At 30.2% G+C, this 16,820-nt stretch overlaps 2 protein-coding genes across 2 annotated transcripts in view; one reads left to right on the top strand and one right to left on the bottom strand.

Moving 5' to 3' along the window:
- Positions 1–286: 286 nt before the first annotated feature.
- Dis3 (exosome complex exonuclease RRP44-like protein Dis3) lies at positions 287–5,497 on the bottom strand. Its single transcript, XM_065498873.1, has 9 exons — positions 5,341–5,497; positions 4,930–5,258; positions 4,422–4,872; positions 3,737–4,312; positions 3,177–3,673; positions 2,317–2,781; positions 950–1,153; positions 737–875; positions 287–667 (listed from the first exon to the last, which is right to left on the bottom strand). Exons 1-9 carry the CDS (start codon positions 5,392–5,394, stop codon positions 419–421), a joined length of 2,964 nt encoding a protein of 987 aa, XP_065354945.1. The 5' UTR covers positions 5,395–5,497; the 3' UTR covers positions 287–418.
- Positions 5,498–7,253: 1,756 nt separating this feature from the next.
- Rrp5 (Ribosomal RNA Processing 5) overlaps positions 7,254–16,820 on the top strand; it is a 35,107-nt gene continuing 25,540 nt past the window's right edge. Inside the window, exons 1-3 of the mRNA XM_065498874.1 lie at positions 7,254–7,413; positions 7,479–8,814; positions 9,839–10,772. Coding sequence (XP_065354946.1) covers positions 7,336–7,413; positions 7,479–8,814; positions 9,839–10,772 — 2,348 coding nt within the window. The 5' untranslated portion in view covers positions 7,254–7,335. The remainder of the gene's footprint in view (positions 7,414–7,478; positions 8,815–9,838; positions 10,773–16,820) is intronic.

Below are 16,820 nucleotides of genomic sequence, written 5' to 3' on the forward strand. Positions count from 1 at the left end.
CTCTGGAATAATCCATTTTTTTTATTTTGTTTCTTACACAAATACTTGTTCATCAGCTGTTTATATTTTCGATTTATTGCAGAGAATAAAATTAAATAATCGAGCAGCCAAAGAAAACATTTGTAGATTAAACCTAATTTAATCTCCAATCATCAAGTCAAAAACCCGCCCTAAGAAAATATAAGAAACTAACAAGACATTGACTTTAAAAATTTGTATCCAAAGTCTAAAATAGTTTTTACGCTTTAAAAGTGTTGATGATGTCGTATGATATTAATGAAACAAATTTAATTATTCGTGTTCTATACGAATCTTTTGTTTATTTATGTTTTTTTTTTACAACAATATTTAGTCCAGTATTTCTTAGTACTATTTTTATACAAAAAAAAAATGCATTGCAGAATATATTTTGAGGTTTTTATTTATTTTTATTTTGTTTTGATTTTTTGCTTTTCTTTTGCGGCGGAGCTATTGGCATTTCTACGTCAGTATTTTCTTTTGTTGCCTCGCTGGTTTCTTCGATTTCAACACTAAAACCTTTAATATAAGGTTTGACCAATTGGAAGACCAGCTTTTCATGCTGAACATTTGTGGAATCTAAACTCAAGCGCACAGTGACTGGATCGAAGGCATGGAATACTACCTCACCACAACGCTGGGTATAGTCCTTAAAATTTAAACAAATAAAATAATTATTTTTTTTGTTTCTATATAGAGTGAAAAGTAAATAGTTTACCTCTTCATTAAATGTAAATGTAACATTTCCAGGTAGTTTTTTCGCATCGTCTTTTAGAGAATTTAAATATACAGTGCCCTCTAAACCAAATTTGGGTATAAGTACCTGTAAAGCATTTTTGCGCACAAATAATATATAACTAAAACAAAAGACAATTATTTGAGAATTAGTATTTTTGCTTCATTGTATAACGTTAATATAATAAACACTTACCCCTCTTCGTGTTGAACTTTGCCACGGAAAAATAGATGCGTATTAAGGCCCACCGAAGCCCGACCGGCATATTGTGCCATTTTATGGCGATAATTCAAATTGTGACAAAGTTCTTCGTTGGCTTTTTTATCCAATAATTGGGCATATGTACTATCAGCTCCAATAGAAGCGGCCAAAAGGCGATGAACAATAATATCTGAATATCTGTAAAAAATTCAGGGAAAGAATTAAAGTAATAAGAGTGATACATATATTCCACCAAATTTTTATTTCCGATATTTTTAGGTGAATTTTTTTTATTAAATTTGATGAAAAAAATATTTCAATATTTGGTGAAAACTAATTTTGGTGATAAAAAAATTTGTGAAAAGCAAGCAAGCAAAAGACTGTGACGAATCTTATATACCCTTCACCAAAATATACTCTAAGATGATGATTAAAAACTTTTTTTATTAAACAAGAGAGAGAGCTGTATTCGGCTATACTTCAAAATACAAATTTTAAATATTTTTAGATGAAATTTTTTTTTTTTATTGAAAAAAATTTTATGTTAAAAATTTTTTTAATTTTTTTTCAATTTTATATTTATTAGTGAAAAAGATTGTATGAAATTTTTTTTTTTGATGAAAAAAAATTCAGGTTAAAAAATATTTTCCTAATTTTGACCCATTGTAGGTCCGACTTACTATGGCCTTATATACGCCTTTGCAAAGTCTATGAAATATACTTCAAAATACAAATTTTAAATATTTTTAGGTGAACAAAATTATTTTTTTGTATTGAAAAAAATTTTATGTTAAAATTTTTTTTAATTTTTTTTCTTCAATTTCATATTTATTAGTGAAAAAGATTGTATGAAATTTTTTTTTTTTTAGTGAAAAAAAATTCAGGTTAAAAAATATTTTCTTGATTTTGACCCATTGTAGGTCCGACTTATCCATATTGTCTATATTAATGACTTAGTAATCCAGATATAATTCAAAAAAGAGGTTGTCTTGGTTTTTTCCTTATATCTCAGCCATTTCTGGGCCGATTTTAAATAGCAACCGAGCCGAACCGTGAATGGTATAAAAATAAGTGTCAATATTGCTTATATCTCAGCCATTTGTGAGTCGATTTACTCGATATTAAATATCAACTGAACCAGGGCTACATATTCAGGAATCAAACAAGCTTGAAAGTTATTTGGGGACTTCGGTTGATTTCAACAGACAGACGGACTCCGCTATGTATAACCATCCAGAATATGGGCAAATGAAAAATGTGGAAATTACAAACGAAATGAAAAACCTTACATTATATATCCTTTCATAATGAAGTTTATAAAAAAGTTTTTAAATTGAAAGAAATTTTCCATAAATTCTTACCTTCTAATGGGTGAGGTGAAGTGAGTATAAATATCTGCTGCCAAACCATAATGTATAAATTGATCTTTCTGCAATGTGCCGCTTATAAAATATAAAGCCTGCATCATGCATCTGGTAGCCAGAATACGTATCATTGTATTGAAATAAGGATTATCGGCTTTAACACATTCGTCCAAAGATTTCGAGAATTCTAAACCAGTTTCAGTTTTAACTTCGAAACCTTGATTTTGGGCCGCCTTAATGAGTGGATCAAAATTGCTGACTGGGGGTTTAGGATGTCTTCTCAACATGGCACACTCGGGGAATTCGGCTGCGATGTGTTCGGCCACTGTTATGTTGGCCAACAACATGAATTCTTCGACCATAGAGTTGGTGTCACGCAATTGTTTGGCTTCTACCTCCAATGGTTCATGTGTCTCGCTGTCCACTTGGAAACGTATTTCGGGTGAGGCTAAAACCAGAGCACTTAAATAGAAAATAAAATTAGAATCGATTTTTTTTTTTTTAAAAAGAGATTTTTTTAAATGTTGCTGAATTTGAAAATCGAATTTCTGAAAGCTTTGAATTTTTTTTCATAAATTTTAACTTCGAAATTGCAAAATTTATATTTAATTTAGAAATTCGTCTCAATAAAACTGAAATTCTTTAAAAATCCTGATGATTTTAAAGGTTTTAAAAAAATGTTCGATTCGTGATCCATTTTTAATATTTTTTCGAACATAATATTAAATTGTCATGTATGAATAGCAAATTTCAACATATTTGAGCCACGATAAATGGTTCTAAATATAGTTCAGACATTTTTACCTAAACTAACAAACTAACAGTGCAAGTTAAAGGAATTTAAACATTCCACTCACCCATTATCCATACGTCTCTTTTTGAGAATCTTGGCTAAACGATTCAAATTACGCAAAGATTTTGCAATTTCATTATTTTGCTTGTCATCATCAATAATAAGTTGGGCCATTTCGTAAGTCATGGCCGATTTCGATTTGATAATACTTTTGTGGAAACGTTTATTTATAACGTTAGCCTTATGATCCATTTCCCAGATGCAAGAAAATGCAAATCTCTCCTGACCGCCCACCAAAGAACACAAATTAGAACTTAGCAATTCAGGCACCATGTCAATACGTTTTCCCACCAAATAAACCGTAGTACCACGTGCCGCAGCCTCGTTATCCATAGCATTGCCAGGACGTATGAAATGACTCACATCGGCTATATGGACTCCCACCTCTAAGTTGCCATTGGGCAAATCACGACAATGCAGAGCATCATCTATGTCAGTACAACCTGGAGGATCTACAGAGCAAATAAACAAATCTCTTAGATCCACACGTTTTTCATAATCCTGTATGCAAATAAAAAAAAGTATGTAAAATATTTTTTATTCAGTTAAAAAATACTAACTGACCTCTTTGGTAATTTCCCAAGGCATTTGTGGCAGGAAGCTTAAGACTTCTTCCGAAAATTTACTATGAGGCACATCATGCTCCAGCAAAATCACCTCATTTTCTGTTTCTACATCTCCCAATGGACCCAACGATCTAACAAAGTGACCATGAGGATAGCGTGAAGATCTAGGCCATGTATCTATGGCCACGATGATTCTTTGATTTTGCAATTTTTCCGCTTGCCTTGTCTCTATACGTATGCGTGGCACCTTACGATCGGCTGGCACAAATATATGCCTGGTTGAATTAATCATATGACTGGGCTGTAAAATACCACAGTATTGTCGTCGTTTGCGTCTTATAATGCCCACAACTTTGGCCGTGGGTGTTTTTTCGGCCGACGACGAGGCATCCAATGCAGCAGCGGCTAGTATTTCTTCAGGTGTAGTTCCCGGTTCATCGCCAGCATCAACTTCTTCAGATTCTTCTAAAACAATTTCACTGGGAGCCGACCACTCGGATTCGGGCAGTAATTCTATCGCCACTAGATCACCATCGACTGCACGATTTAAAGCTTCTCGGCCTTGGATTAAAATCTAAGGAATATAAAATGCGGATTAATTATGAATTTATCCATTCCAATTGTATTTCAGAAGTTTCTAATTTCTGACACAATTGAATAGGTATTTCTGAAATACAACTTACCGGATTTTCATAACCCTCCACATTAACGGAACCCTCAAGGAAGTTTTCTCTGGATGCCTGGAAGGCACCCTGTAACAGACGTTGATTTCTTACACCATCCAATATTTCCGAAGAACTAAGATGAACTGGAAACAAAGGCAGTGATTCCTTTTCATTTTCAAAATTCTTACGAGCCAATTTATCTATCAACATGGGATAGTCTACCAATGATTTAATATAATCCTCTGCTGTAGCCACCAAAATACCCTCCTTTTCAGCCTTTTCCCTGTTAGCAGCATCGTCAGATATTAAAACCACACGAGTTTTTTCTGCTTTAGAGGCGTTCTTCTTAAATGATTTCTTGTCTTGAGTCTCCAAGATGTGAGAATCATACCAAGAGGTGGCATAACGAATGGCGCGATCGTTACGATCATTGGCCGTTTCGCCAGGCTGACGTTCCACGTAAGTATCTCTGAAAATAAACAAATTTAACTAAATTCGGAATATTATAAATATAATCCTTTCTTACTTGTGATGTTCATTGACGAAGACAAAGAAACCACGTGGCTTATGTTGTACAATTTCATGGAATCTTTTGTAGACAGTGGTACTACGATGTTTCACCTCATTCAACACAGTTGATAATACTATAACATTTTTTATAGCATCTTCTTCTAAGGCATCAATTTGTTGCAATACAACATTGGTATCCAATACCAAATAATGGGGAAAATTGAATAAAGTAGAATGTACCATACGATCAGAACGCAACTGAATACTGTCTTCCTCCTGCTGACAGCTAATACACAAATCGGAGCCACATCCCAAATCTATACGCAAATAATGCTCACGCACAATCTATTTATTAAAATTATATAGATTTATTATATTAATTTATTTTTTATTTAAAATAAGAAATTATTATTTGTTTGTCACCCACTTTTAAAATGTTGCCTCTTTTTGTTTTGCGCGTAAATTCTCTTATAGTCTGCATTTTTTCTTTAAACTTTTTGTTTTATTAAATTTGTGTTATATTGTTTAATCATATATTGAATATATAACTATAAATATTTTGTTATTAACAAATTAAAAATTAAATTATCAAAATTATAATTGTAATCGGTCACAATGTTTACTAAAATGATAAACACATGTAGTACGTTTTGCAGTTTGTGTTGTTGTTGTTAATGCCGGGTTAGCGTAACGTTGATGTAACGTAACAATAACATTGCGTATCCGACTGCGTTTAACTTTGATCAGGGATGGAAAATGTAAATTTTTTAGAATTCAAAATAATATTTTCAACCTGGGTGTCGATACACCCAGAGTTTTAAGTCCTTCGCACAACACAGAAAATATGAATATTAACAAATAAAAAATATGAAAATTCCAGATTCTCTATAGAAAATAGTGCAAGGTGCATTTAATAAGGTGCCATCGGCAGCACAGCTGATTATAGAAATAGTACGCACAAATGTCAAACTACATATATAAAAAATATTCGCCCGTATGTCAAACTCTATATATAAAAAATAAGTGAATTCGCCTGTATTTATTTGAATTCGCTACTGCTGTCACCTTGTTAAATACGCCTTGAAATAGTGTTAATCTAAAAATTTTCTATTGAATACGCTGAATATTTTCCATAGAAATTACTGTTATACTGAAGATACAGATTTATTGAACATTTCTATAGAAAATGCTGAAGATATTCTGCAGATATTACTGAAGATTTTCTTCATCAAATATTGGTATATACAAGATTTTCTACATGAAATACTATTATACACATAATTTTCTATAGAAAATACAAAGTTTGTCAACCGATTAAAAACTGTTAAGCTACGAGTACCTTTTAATCGTGGTAACCGTATTTTCTGTTATTTCTGTAACATTATTTTAATGATAACGGTAATATCATCCTAAATAAAATTATTAATAAGATTTAGAAAATAAAAATTTAAGTCGACAAAGGTAATATTGTATTATAAATATGATAAATTTCGTAGATTTCATTAAACACAATTATGGAAATTGTGTTTATATAATTTAAATTATTTATAGAATTGTAAAGTTATCCTGTTAAAAATACATAATATTGAAAATATCAAGATAGTCGAGAATATGGAATAATATCAAAAAACTACGATCATATCAACTTTTCCATCCATTACTTTGATATAAGCCTCCGTTCTGTAATTCTATAGGTTTCAAAAATGAGTTATTTTCAAAACTTCAATACAAATTCACATATTTTGGTGTTCTGTAAATAGAAAATATGTGAATTCGTTTTTAAACGAAAACGTTGCTCGGATTCCATTTTGAATCATAGCCAAAATCGGGATTAATTCAGAAAGGCCTTAATTTTAATTTTTTTCATCTTCATAATCATCCATTAACCACACTTTCAACTGAAGCTTTTATTTTGTTGTATATCATGCATTTGTTTCTTATAAAATGTACTTTTGTCGGTAATTCGGAACTAAAAAGAAATCTATTTAGTATTTTATTTATTTAACATTATTTACATTATAAATAAATTAATAGTAAAAGAAATAAGAGTTTCTCATCAACAATTCCGGCTACAGTAATATTTTTACATTAAAAAGTTAGATAAAGTACTATTTTTCATATTAGCAAAAGTTAAACGTCCTTGTTTATTCAAAAATGTATAAAAGTCGAAAAGTTGCAAGGTCGCAAGAATACTTTTCAAAAATGCAAAATGTCTAAAAGATGACTTTTTGTTTTAACGATAGAATCTGGCTACTCTAAATATCTTTAACAATCCGGCAACAATATTCAAAACATTTCATTTATTCTGCACGTGTAGCTGGGGTTTTCGTTTTATTTTCATTTATTCAGCATTTTTTAAATAAAAACCGTAAAAAATTCGATTGTGAAATCAATAAAAACAAATAAATAATCTTTAAACAATATGGTGATAGTGGAGAAAAGTTTTCCTCGTGGAGGAATAGCAGCAGCCAAAGAAGCTGTAGCCACAAAACCCGAACAGGTAATAACAGGCCCTATAACTGATATGAAGAAATAATTTCAACGAAAATATGATTTTTATTTTAGATTTTCGGTGCCGTACAACGAAAAATCAAGAAAAACAAAACTAAAACAACTACAGCGGCATTAGTAGATGAGGATGATGATTTAAAGCCACGCTCCGTCGAACTGTTGAGTTATGATACCATACAGGACGGTATGATTATTATGGGTTTGGTAAAGAGCGTGGATCAATTGTATTTGAATGTCACATTGCCGGGACGCATAAGTGCCAGAGTATCTGCTTTGGAAATATCTGATGCCTATACAAAATCTATGAAAGAGTTTTTAGAAAACTCTGCCCAATCAGAGGGCTATAAACCACTAAAGGATTTATATAGTGTGGGCAAAATTGTATATGGTCGTGTTAAGGAAGTAAAGCAGGGTGACAAGGGAGAAATCCAAGTTGATATGACCTTAAAGCCCAGCGAAGTACATGCCGAACTCGTACATGCCAACATTAAGAAGGGATTTGTTTTCAATGGTGCCGTGGAGGAAGTTCAGGAACATGGTTACATTATAGAATCAGGCGTTAAAGGTTTACGCTGTTTTGTTCCCGTAGAAAAATCTCAAGCTGGTCATGCTGTTGGCGAGTTAATAAATCTTAAAGTGGAAAAAGTTACGGCCGATAAGTCAGTGAGCACCTGTATCTGTTCAGAAATAAAATCCAACAAATTAAAAGTTAAAGATCAAAATGATCCCAAATTGGACTACTTAATGCCATCAACCATAGTTAATTTCCAAGTCAGTAAAGTGTTGAAAAATGGTTTACAGGGCACTATAATGAATGAAGTATACACCGCCTATGTAAACGAGCATCAATTGGCAGATCCTTTAGCTTTGCCAGAAGATTATGAGGTTAATGCCAAGTATGAGGCCAGAATTCTGTATGTTATGCCTTTAACTAAATTTGTCTACTTAACCATAAATCTTCGCAACAATGTGGAAACTAAAACGGAAACATCTGAAGAGGATAAAGAGGACACCACAGAAACTGATTTAAAACCTGGTGATATTGTTGAAAATGCCAAGGTGCATCATTTAGGCACTGGTGGTGTCGTTTTAATATTAAACAATAAATTTAAAGGCCTCATTTCCTACAAAACTATTAAAGCCAACTACAAAGGGAACTATGATCAAGATGAGCTTCTATCGAAATATTCACGCAAATCCAAACACACAGTAAGAATTACAAACTATGATATCATGGACTCAATGTATATTTGCACTGATGATGTCGTTGCTGTAAATGAGAAATATTTTAGTTTCAATGATATTAAACCTGGTGATTTTGTAACGGCCACAGTTAAGGAAATTAATCAAAAAGTTGGAGGTTACTCGCTGCAACTGGGAAGAATTAATGGTAAGTAGTTAATTATATTCAGGAAAAACTGTTTCAGTTCTACAACTAGTTCTAGAATGCATGTATATTGCCAGTAACGCGTTCTAGTTGCGACCAATGAGTTTTGTTTGAAATTGCCACCTTCAGCTTTGCGGAACTAGTACACGTTATTTATAATGGTTCTAGAACCAGTCCTGTAATTGATGATATTTATTTGAAAATATCAGCCTCGGAACTAATTCTAGTGAAGCTTTACAGAGTAAATACACAATCTTAGGAACAGTTATAGCACTAGTTCTTTCATAAGTGATATTGGTTTGATATTGACTAGTTCCGTGTTTCAGAATTTAATTGCTACATCACTACATCATTTCCAATTGTATTTCAGAAGTTTCTAATTGTATTTCAGAAATTTTCAATTGAATTCCAAAAATTTCTAATTAGATTTCAGAAAATTTCAATTAAATTTCTAATTACATTTCAGAAATTTTCAATTAAATTTCAGAAATTTCTAATTTTTCAGAAATTTCCAATTATATATCAGAATATTCCAATTCTATTTCAGAACTTTCCATTTGTATTTCAGAAATTTCCAATTGTATTTCAGAATTATCCAATTGGATTTCAGAAATTTCAATTTGTATTTCAGAAAGTTCTAATAGCAATACCAATGGAAATTCTGAAATACAATTGGAAAATTCTTAAATACATTCGCAAAATTCTGAAAAACAATTTAAATTTCTGAAATACAATTTGAAATTTTTGAAATTTAAATGGTAAATTCTGAAATATAATTGGAATATTCTGAAATTCCATTAGAAAATTCTGAAGTATAATTGGAGATTTCTGAAATTGAATTGGAATTTTCTGAAATATAATTAGAAATTTCTGAAATACAATTGGAAATGATGTAGTTCCAAGGATTTGAAGTGGTTCTGATTACACTCGTTCTAGAACTAGTTATTTTAGAATAATTTCTGATAATTTGTCTGAGAAAATTATATTCAAAAATTACGTATTTATAACATTGTTTGTTTTCCAACAGCTCTTATCGAAAAATTATTTTTGGCTCCTTCGTCAAGAAATTTGGATTCAAAGACCAAATTAAAATGCCGTGTTGTCGACGTGAACTCCGAACGTAAATTAGTGTATTTGACCAATCGCTCTGAATACATGTCCAAGACCAGCAAGCCACTTTTAAGTTTGGATGATGCTAAAGTTAATGTAAATTACCTGGGTACCGTAGTCAAGTGTAATAAAACTTTCGCTTTGGTGAAATTCTTTGGAGATGTGAAAGGTGTTTTCTATAAACAAAATGCCTTGCCGGGGCAATTGGAAAATATTGAGGAGGGACAAACTATGCAATTTCGCATAGCCAGTAAAAAAGATGATCAGCTTATATTGGGTATGGTGGAAAATGCCTTCAAACTGGGAGAGATTTGTCCAGTGTCAGTGGTGCACACACTCGATTCGGGCTTGGAAATAATGATAAGCTATTCCAACAATGAGGATGAAGATATCGAGCACAAAGGTCTTATACCCGTACGTCTACTCTCCGATTACATTGACTTATTAAGAGCTAAACTACATTTGTATCCGGTGGGCGAGGAATTAAAAGCTGTCTGCATTTCTGGCAGTATTTTTAGCTTGAGGGATGTCAAATACTTTTCGGAACATTTGACATGTGACTGGAAATCCTTAAAGATTGGTGACATTTTAAAGAGTTATGTTAAAGATGTCAACGAAGATGTTGTGGAAATTGTGGTACCCATCGAGGGCTATTCGAAAACCGTTAAAGTTCATGTCAAAATGATTCTGGTGAATGCTTTCAAGAATGATAATATAAATTTTTCTCCCGATCAAGTGGTCTACGTAAAAGTATTGGGCAAAGAAGATTCTACAAGGACAATAACTGTGTCGGCTAAACTTACAGATGTTTGGGATGGTAAAATGTCTTTAACAGCTAATCATTGTGAAAGGTAAGTTGATTTTTTTAAATTTTTTTTCATTGTAAACAAAAATTGTGATTGTGTGCTTCGTAAATATATAAAATGTGGATCAAAATTTGGCGAAATGACAGTAATAAACTCATTTTAAATGTTAAATGATTACTGAAGGATTGTAGGTTTCAAAAAAATATTTAAAAACCTTTTAAATAAAATATTAATTAAAAATTTCATGACAAATTTGGCTTTCTCCAAAATCACGGTGATTTAACTTTCGGCATGAATGACAATTAATAGAAATATACTTTCCTTAGTTAAAAATAATATCGAAAATCATCTAAATCGGCCTATCTATAGCAGATCCATAAAAATATACACAAACTTTGTCGAATGTAAATATCACTGATTTTTGCTATTTTTTATTTCACAAGATTAGTGAATTGTGGCAATTTTATTAAACTTCATGTAATATTACTGTAGTTTCATATCACGATTAATTTGAGTTGTGTGAAGAAACTTTTTATTGATATTTTAAAAATAATTATTTAAACAATATTCTCAAAATAAGGTAAGTTAAAAATTTTCATATCTTTATTAAGTTTAGGTTTATTATTCGAATTTTGTAAAAAGGGTGATTATATATTCGACTTTTTTATTCGTATTTGTTTACGACAAAAACAACACTTACCGATTTTCCACAATATATATTAATACAGTTAAAAATTACACATAATTGAAAAATAGAACACAATTATTTGGTCGAAAAAAATTAATTTTTAGTTTAGCATTTTATTAGTTTCTAATTATTAAGATTTTTGTTTGGTTTAAATTATTTGTAATGATTTTTTCACCCAATTAGATTTCAAATATGATACATCAATATATCGGGTCTAGTTAGGGTTCGGTTGCTATTTAAAATCGAGAAAATCGGCCTACAAATGTCTGAGTATAAGCATAAAACCACGAAGACCTCGATTTGACATATTTTTCACCAAAATATGTTATTCAGAAACTTTTTTTAAACCCACAATTTTTTCACCCAAAAAATTCAACAATTTTTTTTCACCAATATTTTTTTTACCAAATTGTTTTTTCACCAAAACTTGTTCAATATTTACCTTCTGCTGTGCCAGATCTTATATACCCTTCACCAAATTATACTTTAAAATACAAATCGTTAGCTTAGTACGCAAACGTGCCAAGTCCCATTTTTTGAATATTATAGGAGAGACAAAAAACGTTCTATCTTTTTTTGCTTTCAATATTCTTTAGATCTGTAAACGCAGTTCTCTCCTATTATCTGTTGGCTTTAAGTATCAGTGGAAAAAATAAAATAATTGAAATGACTTTAGAAACTGAAGCAATTTTTAGGGACTCTCTTGATTTTTCTGATTTTGTGTTTTTTGGCTGGACTTAGCACATTTTCTTATAATAAATTTTAATTTCTCGTTTTATTATTTTACAAATTTGTGTTATTATTTTATATTATTTAAATACATAAGAAAAAACAGTCTTATTTCATTGCTGTAAAGGAAAATAACTCAAAATCTTAAATAAATTTGTTTTTTTAAATATTTCTTCAAAATTTAATTTTTTTTTATTACAGTGAATTGTGTAAGATTTAAATAGAATTATCAATGATTTTTGCTGGACTTAGCATGTTTTCTTATTATTTTTTTTTGTGGAGTAAGTACTTTTGCGTATCACTGAAAAATCATCAGTTAGAAACAAAATAACGAAATTTTTTATTGCAAAATATGTATCTTTCTGCATCAAAATCTTAATTTCAATCAAAAGTGGACTTGTTACGTTTGCGTACTAAGCTAACGAAATTATAAATATTTTTAGGTAAACAAAATTAAAAAATTGTTATTTCAAAATTTTTTAAAAAAAAAATCAAAATTTTTTGAAATTGTTTTTTTTTTAATTTTTTTCAAATTTTAAATTATTAATGAAAAAAAAATTTATAACAAAATAATTCGGGTTAAAAAATATTTTTCTAGATTTTGACCCATTGTAGGTCCAAATTACTATAGCCTTATATACATCGTTGCAATGGACTTTGAAATATCTGTCATTAGTAATCCAGATATAGATTAAAAATAGGCCTAAAATCGAGGTTGTCCCGGTTTTTTCCTTATATCTCAGCCATTTTAAATAGCAACCTAGACGGAAGTATTCCCGATATCTTGATGTATTAATTATGTTTGTAAATTATCGACTATCTATAACGATCCAGAATATATATACTTTGTGCAAATGAAAAATCTAGAAATTACAAACATAATGACAAACTTATACATATATACCCTTGCCACTCATGGCGAAGGGTATAAAAATGGCAGCAATTCATTCCATAAAACCATTCCCAACAAATTAAATTCTTTAGCTTCGTTCAGCATTTTATTTGAATCGAATTCATTCATTATTGAATTAATTCATCATAGAATTCATTCAGTCTTTGAATGGTTAATCTAAATTGAATTAAAATATTGTTTCTTCATTCAATTTGTTTTTGTTTTTAATCATTTACGAAATTAATGGAAAAAAACAGTCTAAAGCATTGGTAGGCAAATAGAGGCAATTAAATTGTGTGAATGCACGGTTAAAAAAATAAATATCCGCAACAACATCAAGCAACTGAATGAAATATTTGTATTTTTACGCTCTATTACTCTCTATTGTTTACATTCAAGTTGTGTACGTGTAAATTGATGAAAATCTTCGTAACCTGAACAATATGAACGCCTACCAATGGTCTAAAGCCTATTTGTAATAAATTTAAATTGAAGAAAAATTTAATCATTCAATAAGTTTTATTAAGCCATTTTGTAATGGGTTTGAATTATAGAAAACTTGAATGAATTAATTCAATAAAGAATGAATTATGAAAGGAATTAAGCTCGGTACTTGAGTCATTACTAATTTCAATTACAAGAATAAATCATTTCCTATTACTGACTTGCTAAAATGTAAGGTCTATGCTTTTGCTGAAGTTTTTGTGGAAACTTGGATAAGTTCGAATAAAACATTTAACTCCTACTTTTTTTAATTCAACGGATTATTATTAGTGAGGCTTCAAGCACTGCAATCCAGATTATAAGGTTACGTATGAAGGCAATTATTCTGCTTGGTGAAAGAACACCACGACAACATTGGGCAGTCACAATGCTCAAAGGCTTAATCGCGCAGCTCGCAAAATCTGCACAGTTTTGTGTTAACATTTTCTAACGTAAATTGATGGTATCTAAAACCACAGTGTCAATGATTTTTGCTGGACTTAGCATGTTTTCTTATTATTTTTTTTTGTGGAGTAAGTACTTTTGCGTATCACTGAAAAATCATCAGTTAGAAACAAAATAACGAAATTTTTTATTGCAAAATATGTATCTTTCTGCATCAAAATCTTAATTTCAATCAAAAGTGGACTTGTTACGTTTGCGTACTAAGCTAACGAAATTATAAATATTTTTAGGTAAACAAAATTAAAAAATTGTTATTTCAAAATTTTTTAAAAAAAAAATCAAAATTTTTTGAAATTGTTTTTTTTTTAATTTTTTTCAAATTTTAAATTATTAATGAAAAAAAAATTTATAACAAAATAATTCGGGTTAAAAAATATTTTTCTAGATTTTGACCCATTGTAGGTCCAAATTACTATAGCCTTATATACATCGTTGCAATGGACTTTGAAATATCTGTCATTAGTAATCCAGATATAGATTAAAAATAGGCCTAAAATCGAGGTTGTCCCGGTTTTTTCCTTATATCTCAGCCATTTTAAATAGCAACCTAGACGGAAGTATTCCCGATATCTTGATGTATTAATTATGTTTGTAAATTATCGACTATCTATAACGATCCAGAATATATATACTTTGTGCAAATGAAAAATCTAGAAATTACAAACATAATGACAAACTTATACATATATACCCTTGCCACTCATGGCGAAGGGTATAAAAATGGCAGCAATTCATTCCATAAAACCATTCCCAACAAATTAAATTCTTTAGCTTCGTTCAGCATTTTATTTGAATCGAATTCATTCATTATTGAATTAATTCATCATAGAATTCATTCAGTCTTTGAATGGTTAATCTAAATTGAATTAAAATATTGTTTCTTCATTCAATTTGTTTTTGTTTTTAATCATTTACGAAATTAATGGAAAAAAACAGTCTAAAGCATTGGTAGGCAAATAGAGGCAATTAAATTGTGTGAATGCACGGTTAAAAAAATAAATATCCGCAACAACATCAAGCAACTGAATGAAATATTTGTATTTTTACGCTCTATTACTCTCTATTGTTTACATTCAAGTTGTGTACGTGTAAATTGATGAAAATCTTCGTAACCTGAACAATATGAACGCCTACCAATGGTCTAAAGCCTATTTGTAATAAATTTAAATTGAAGAAAAATTTAATCATTCAATAAGTTTTATTAAGCCATTTTGTAATGGGTTTGAATTATAGAAAACTTGAATGAATTAATTCAATAAAGAATGAATTATGAAAGGAATTAAGCTCGGTACTTGAGTCATTACTAATTTCAATTACAAGAATAAATCATTTCCTATTACTGACTTGCTAAAATGTAAGGTCTATGCTTTTGCTGAAGTTTTTGTGGAAACTTGGATAAGTTCGAATAAAACATTTAACTCCTACTTTTTTTAATTCAACGGATTATTATTAGTGAGGCTTCAAGCACTGCAATCCAGATTATAAGGTTACGTATGAAGGCAATTATTCTGCTTGGTGAAAGAACACCACGACAACATTGGGCAGTCACAATGCTCAAAGGCTTAATCGCGCAGCTCGCAAAATCTGCACAGTTTTGTGTTAACATTTTCTAACGTAAATTGATGGTATCTAAAACCACAGTGTCCGATAAATAATATCAGATCGCCTTTTCATATCGATATCAAATTTTGGGATCTACGTATGGACAGAGTAATGAACCATTTGGACTGTCTTAATTCAGTTAAGTTACCCCAATGTCGGCATAATCTCAATTCAATCCAACACCGAATTATTCCCAAAGGGCCAAATATGCTCTGAGCTCTTATACATATATAAATAGGCCACACGTTTTTTTGTGGTACACTTTTAAGTATGTTATTGTCCACCAATATTGATGAAACATATATGGTTTAAAAGGTTATTTTCTCTAGCGTAATTAGTGGTCGAATTTTGACCACCAGGCGATCCTAGTATATCTAAATTCCCCACATTATTTATTCACAATTTATGATAAATTAAAATATGCTATGAACACCAAAATATGTCAATATTCATAAATTGATCTCACACAGACAAACCCTTTTTGCTTTGTTTTATATGAAGTCCAGAAAAAACTTGCAATTGATAATTTTCGAGTTCCCTTGTTAAAGAAAATTGTTATAGTTTTCACATTTAAATTTAACAACAATTTGAGAAGTTATAACAATTGAAACAATATGAAAAATTCATTTTATGACTCGGCAATATTTTTTTAAAGTTGGTATATAAAATCCCTATCATTAACTTATATTAAACATTATTCATGTCAACTCTTTCACACAACGTAATCTATATAGACAGTCTATTTAATTCGACATAAAACTTGGAGCATAAAAATCGATGTTTTTTGTGTAACACCACCAAACTTTATATAAAAGCAAATAAACAAATTTGATTGAACTATCAATTATCGAGGTTTAACAACAGCAATATCTATTGTTGTGCTCTTATTATGTTTTTCATATTATTTTCTCTATTTGCTTTTTTATTTTATTGTACTTTAAAATGAAACACGTTTTCTGCTCAGTATTAAGGGAGGATGTTAAAAAGATACCACGTTATTGTAACGTATGTAGTTTAATTTTTCATTTAATCTTTTATTAAAAAAGTCAACAAAGATAGATAGTATTTGCTTATACAAAAAAAAAAATTAAATAAAAAATGGATTGTATGTGATTTGTATTTAGACATGCATAGTTAGTTATATATACTACTATATTTGTGTGCACACCTGTAATTTTATTTCGTTTTTTTTTAGTTTGTTAAATATTTGCCTTTCGCTCTTGCAGCGATCCAA

This window comes from Calliphora vicina, chromosome 1 (genome assembly GCF_958450345.1).
Source record: "Calliphora vicina chromosome 1, idCalVici1.1, whole genome shotgun sequence".
In the NCBI taxonomy this organism is placed as follows: domain Eukaryota; kingdom Metazoa; phylum Arthropoda; class Insecta; order Diptera; family Calliphoridae; genus Calliphora; species Calliphora vicina.

Excerpts from the sequence above, each read along its gene's own strand:
- Dis3 (XM_065498873.1), bottom strand. The coding sequence starts at position 5,394 with ATGCAGACTATAAGAGAATTTACGCGCAAAACAAAAAGAGGCAACATT. Across the intron at positions 5,259-5,340 it reads AAAGAGGCAACATTTTAAAA|ATTGTGCGTGAGCATTATTT; the intron begins GTGGGTGACAAA and ends TTTAATAAATAG. Across the intron at positions 1,154-2,316 it reads TTCACCTCACCCATTAGAAG|ATATTCAGATATTATTGTTC; the intron begins GTAAGAATTTAT and ends AATTTTTTACAG.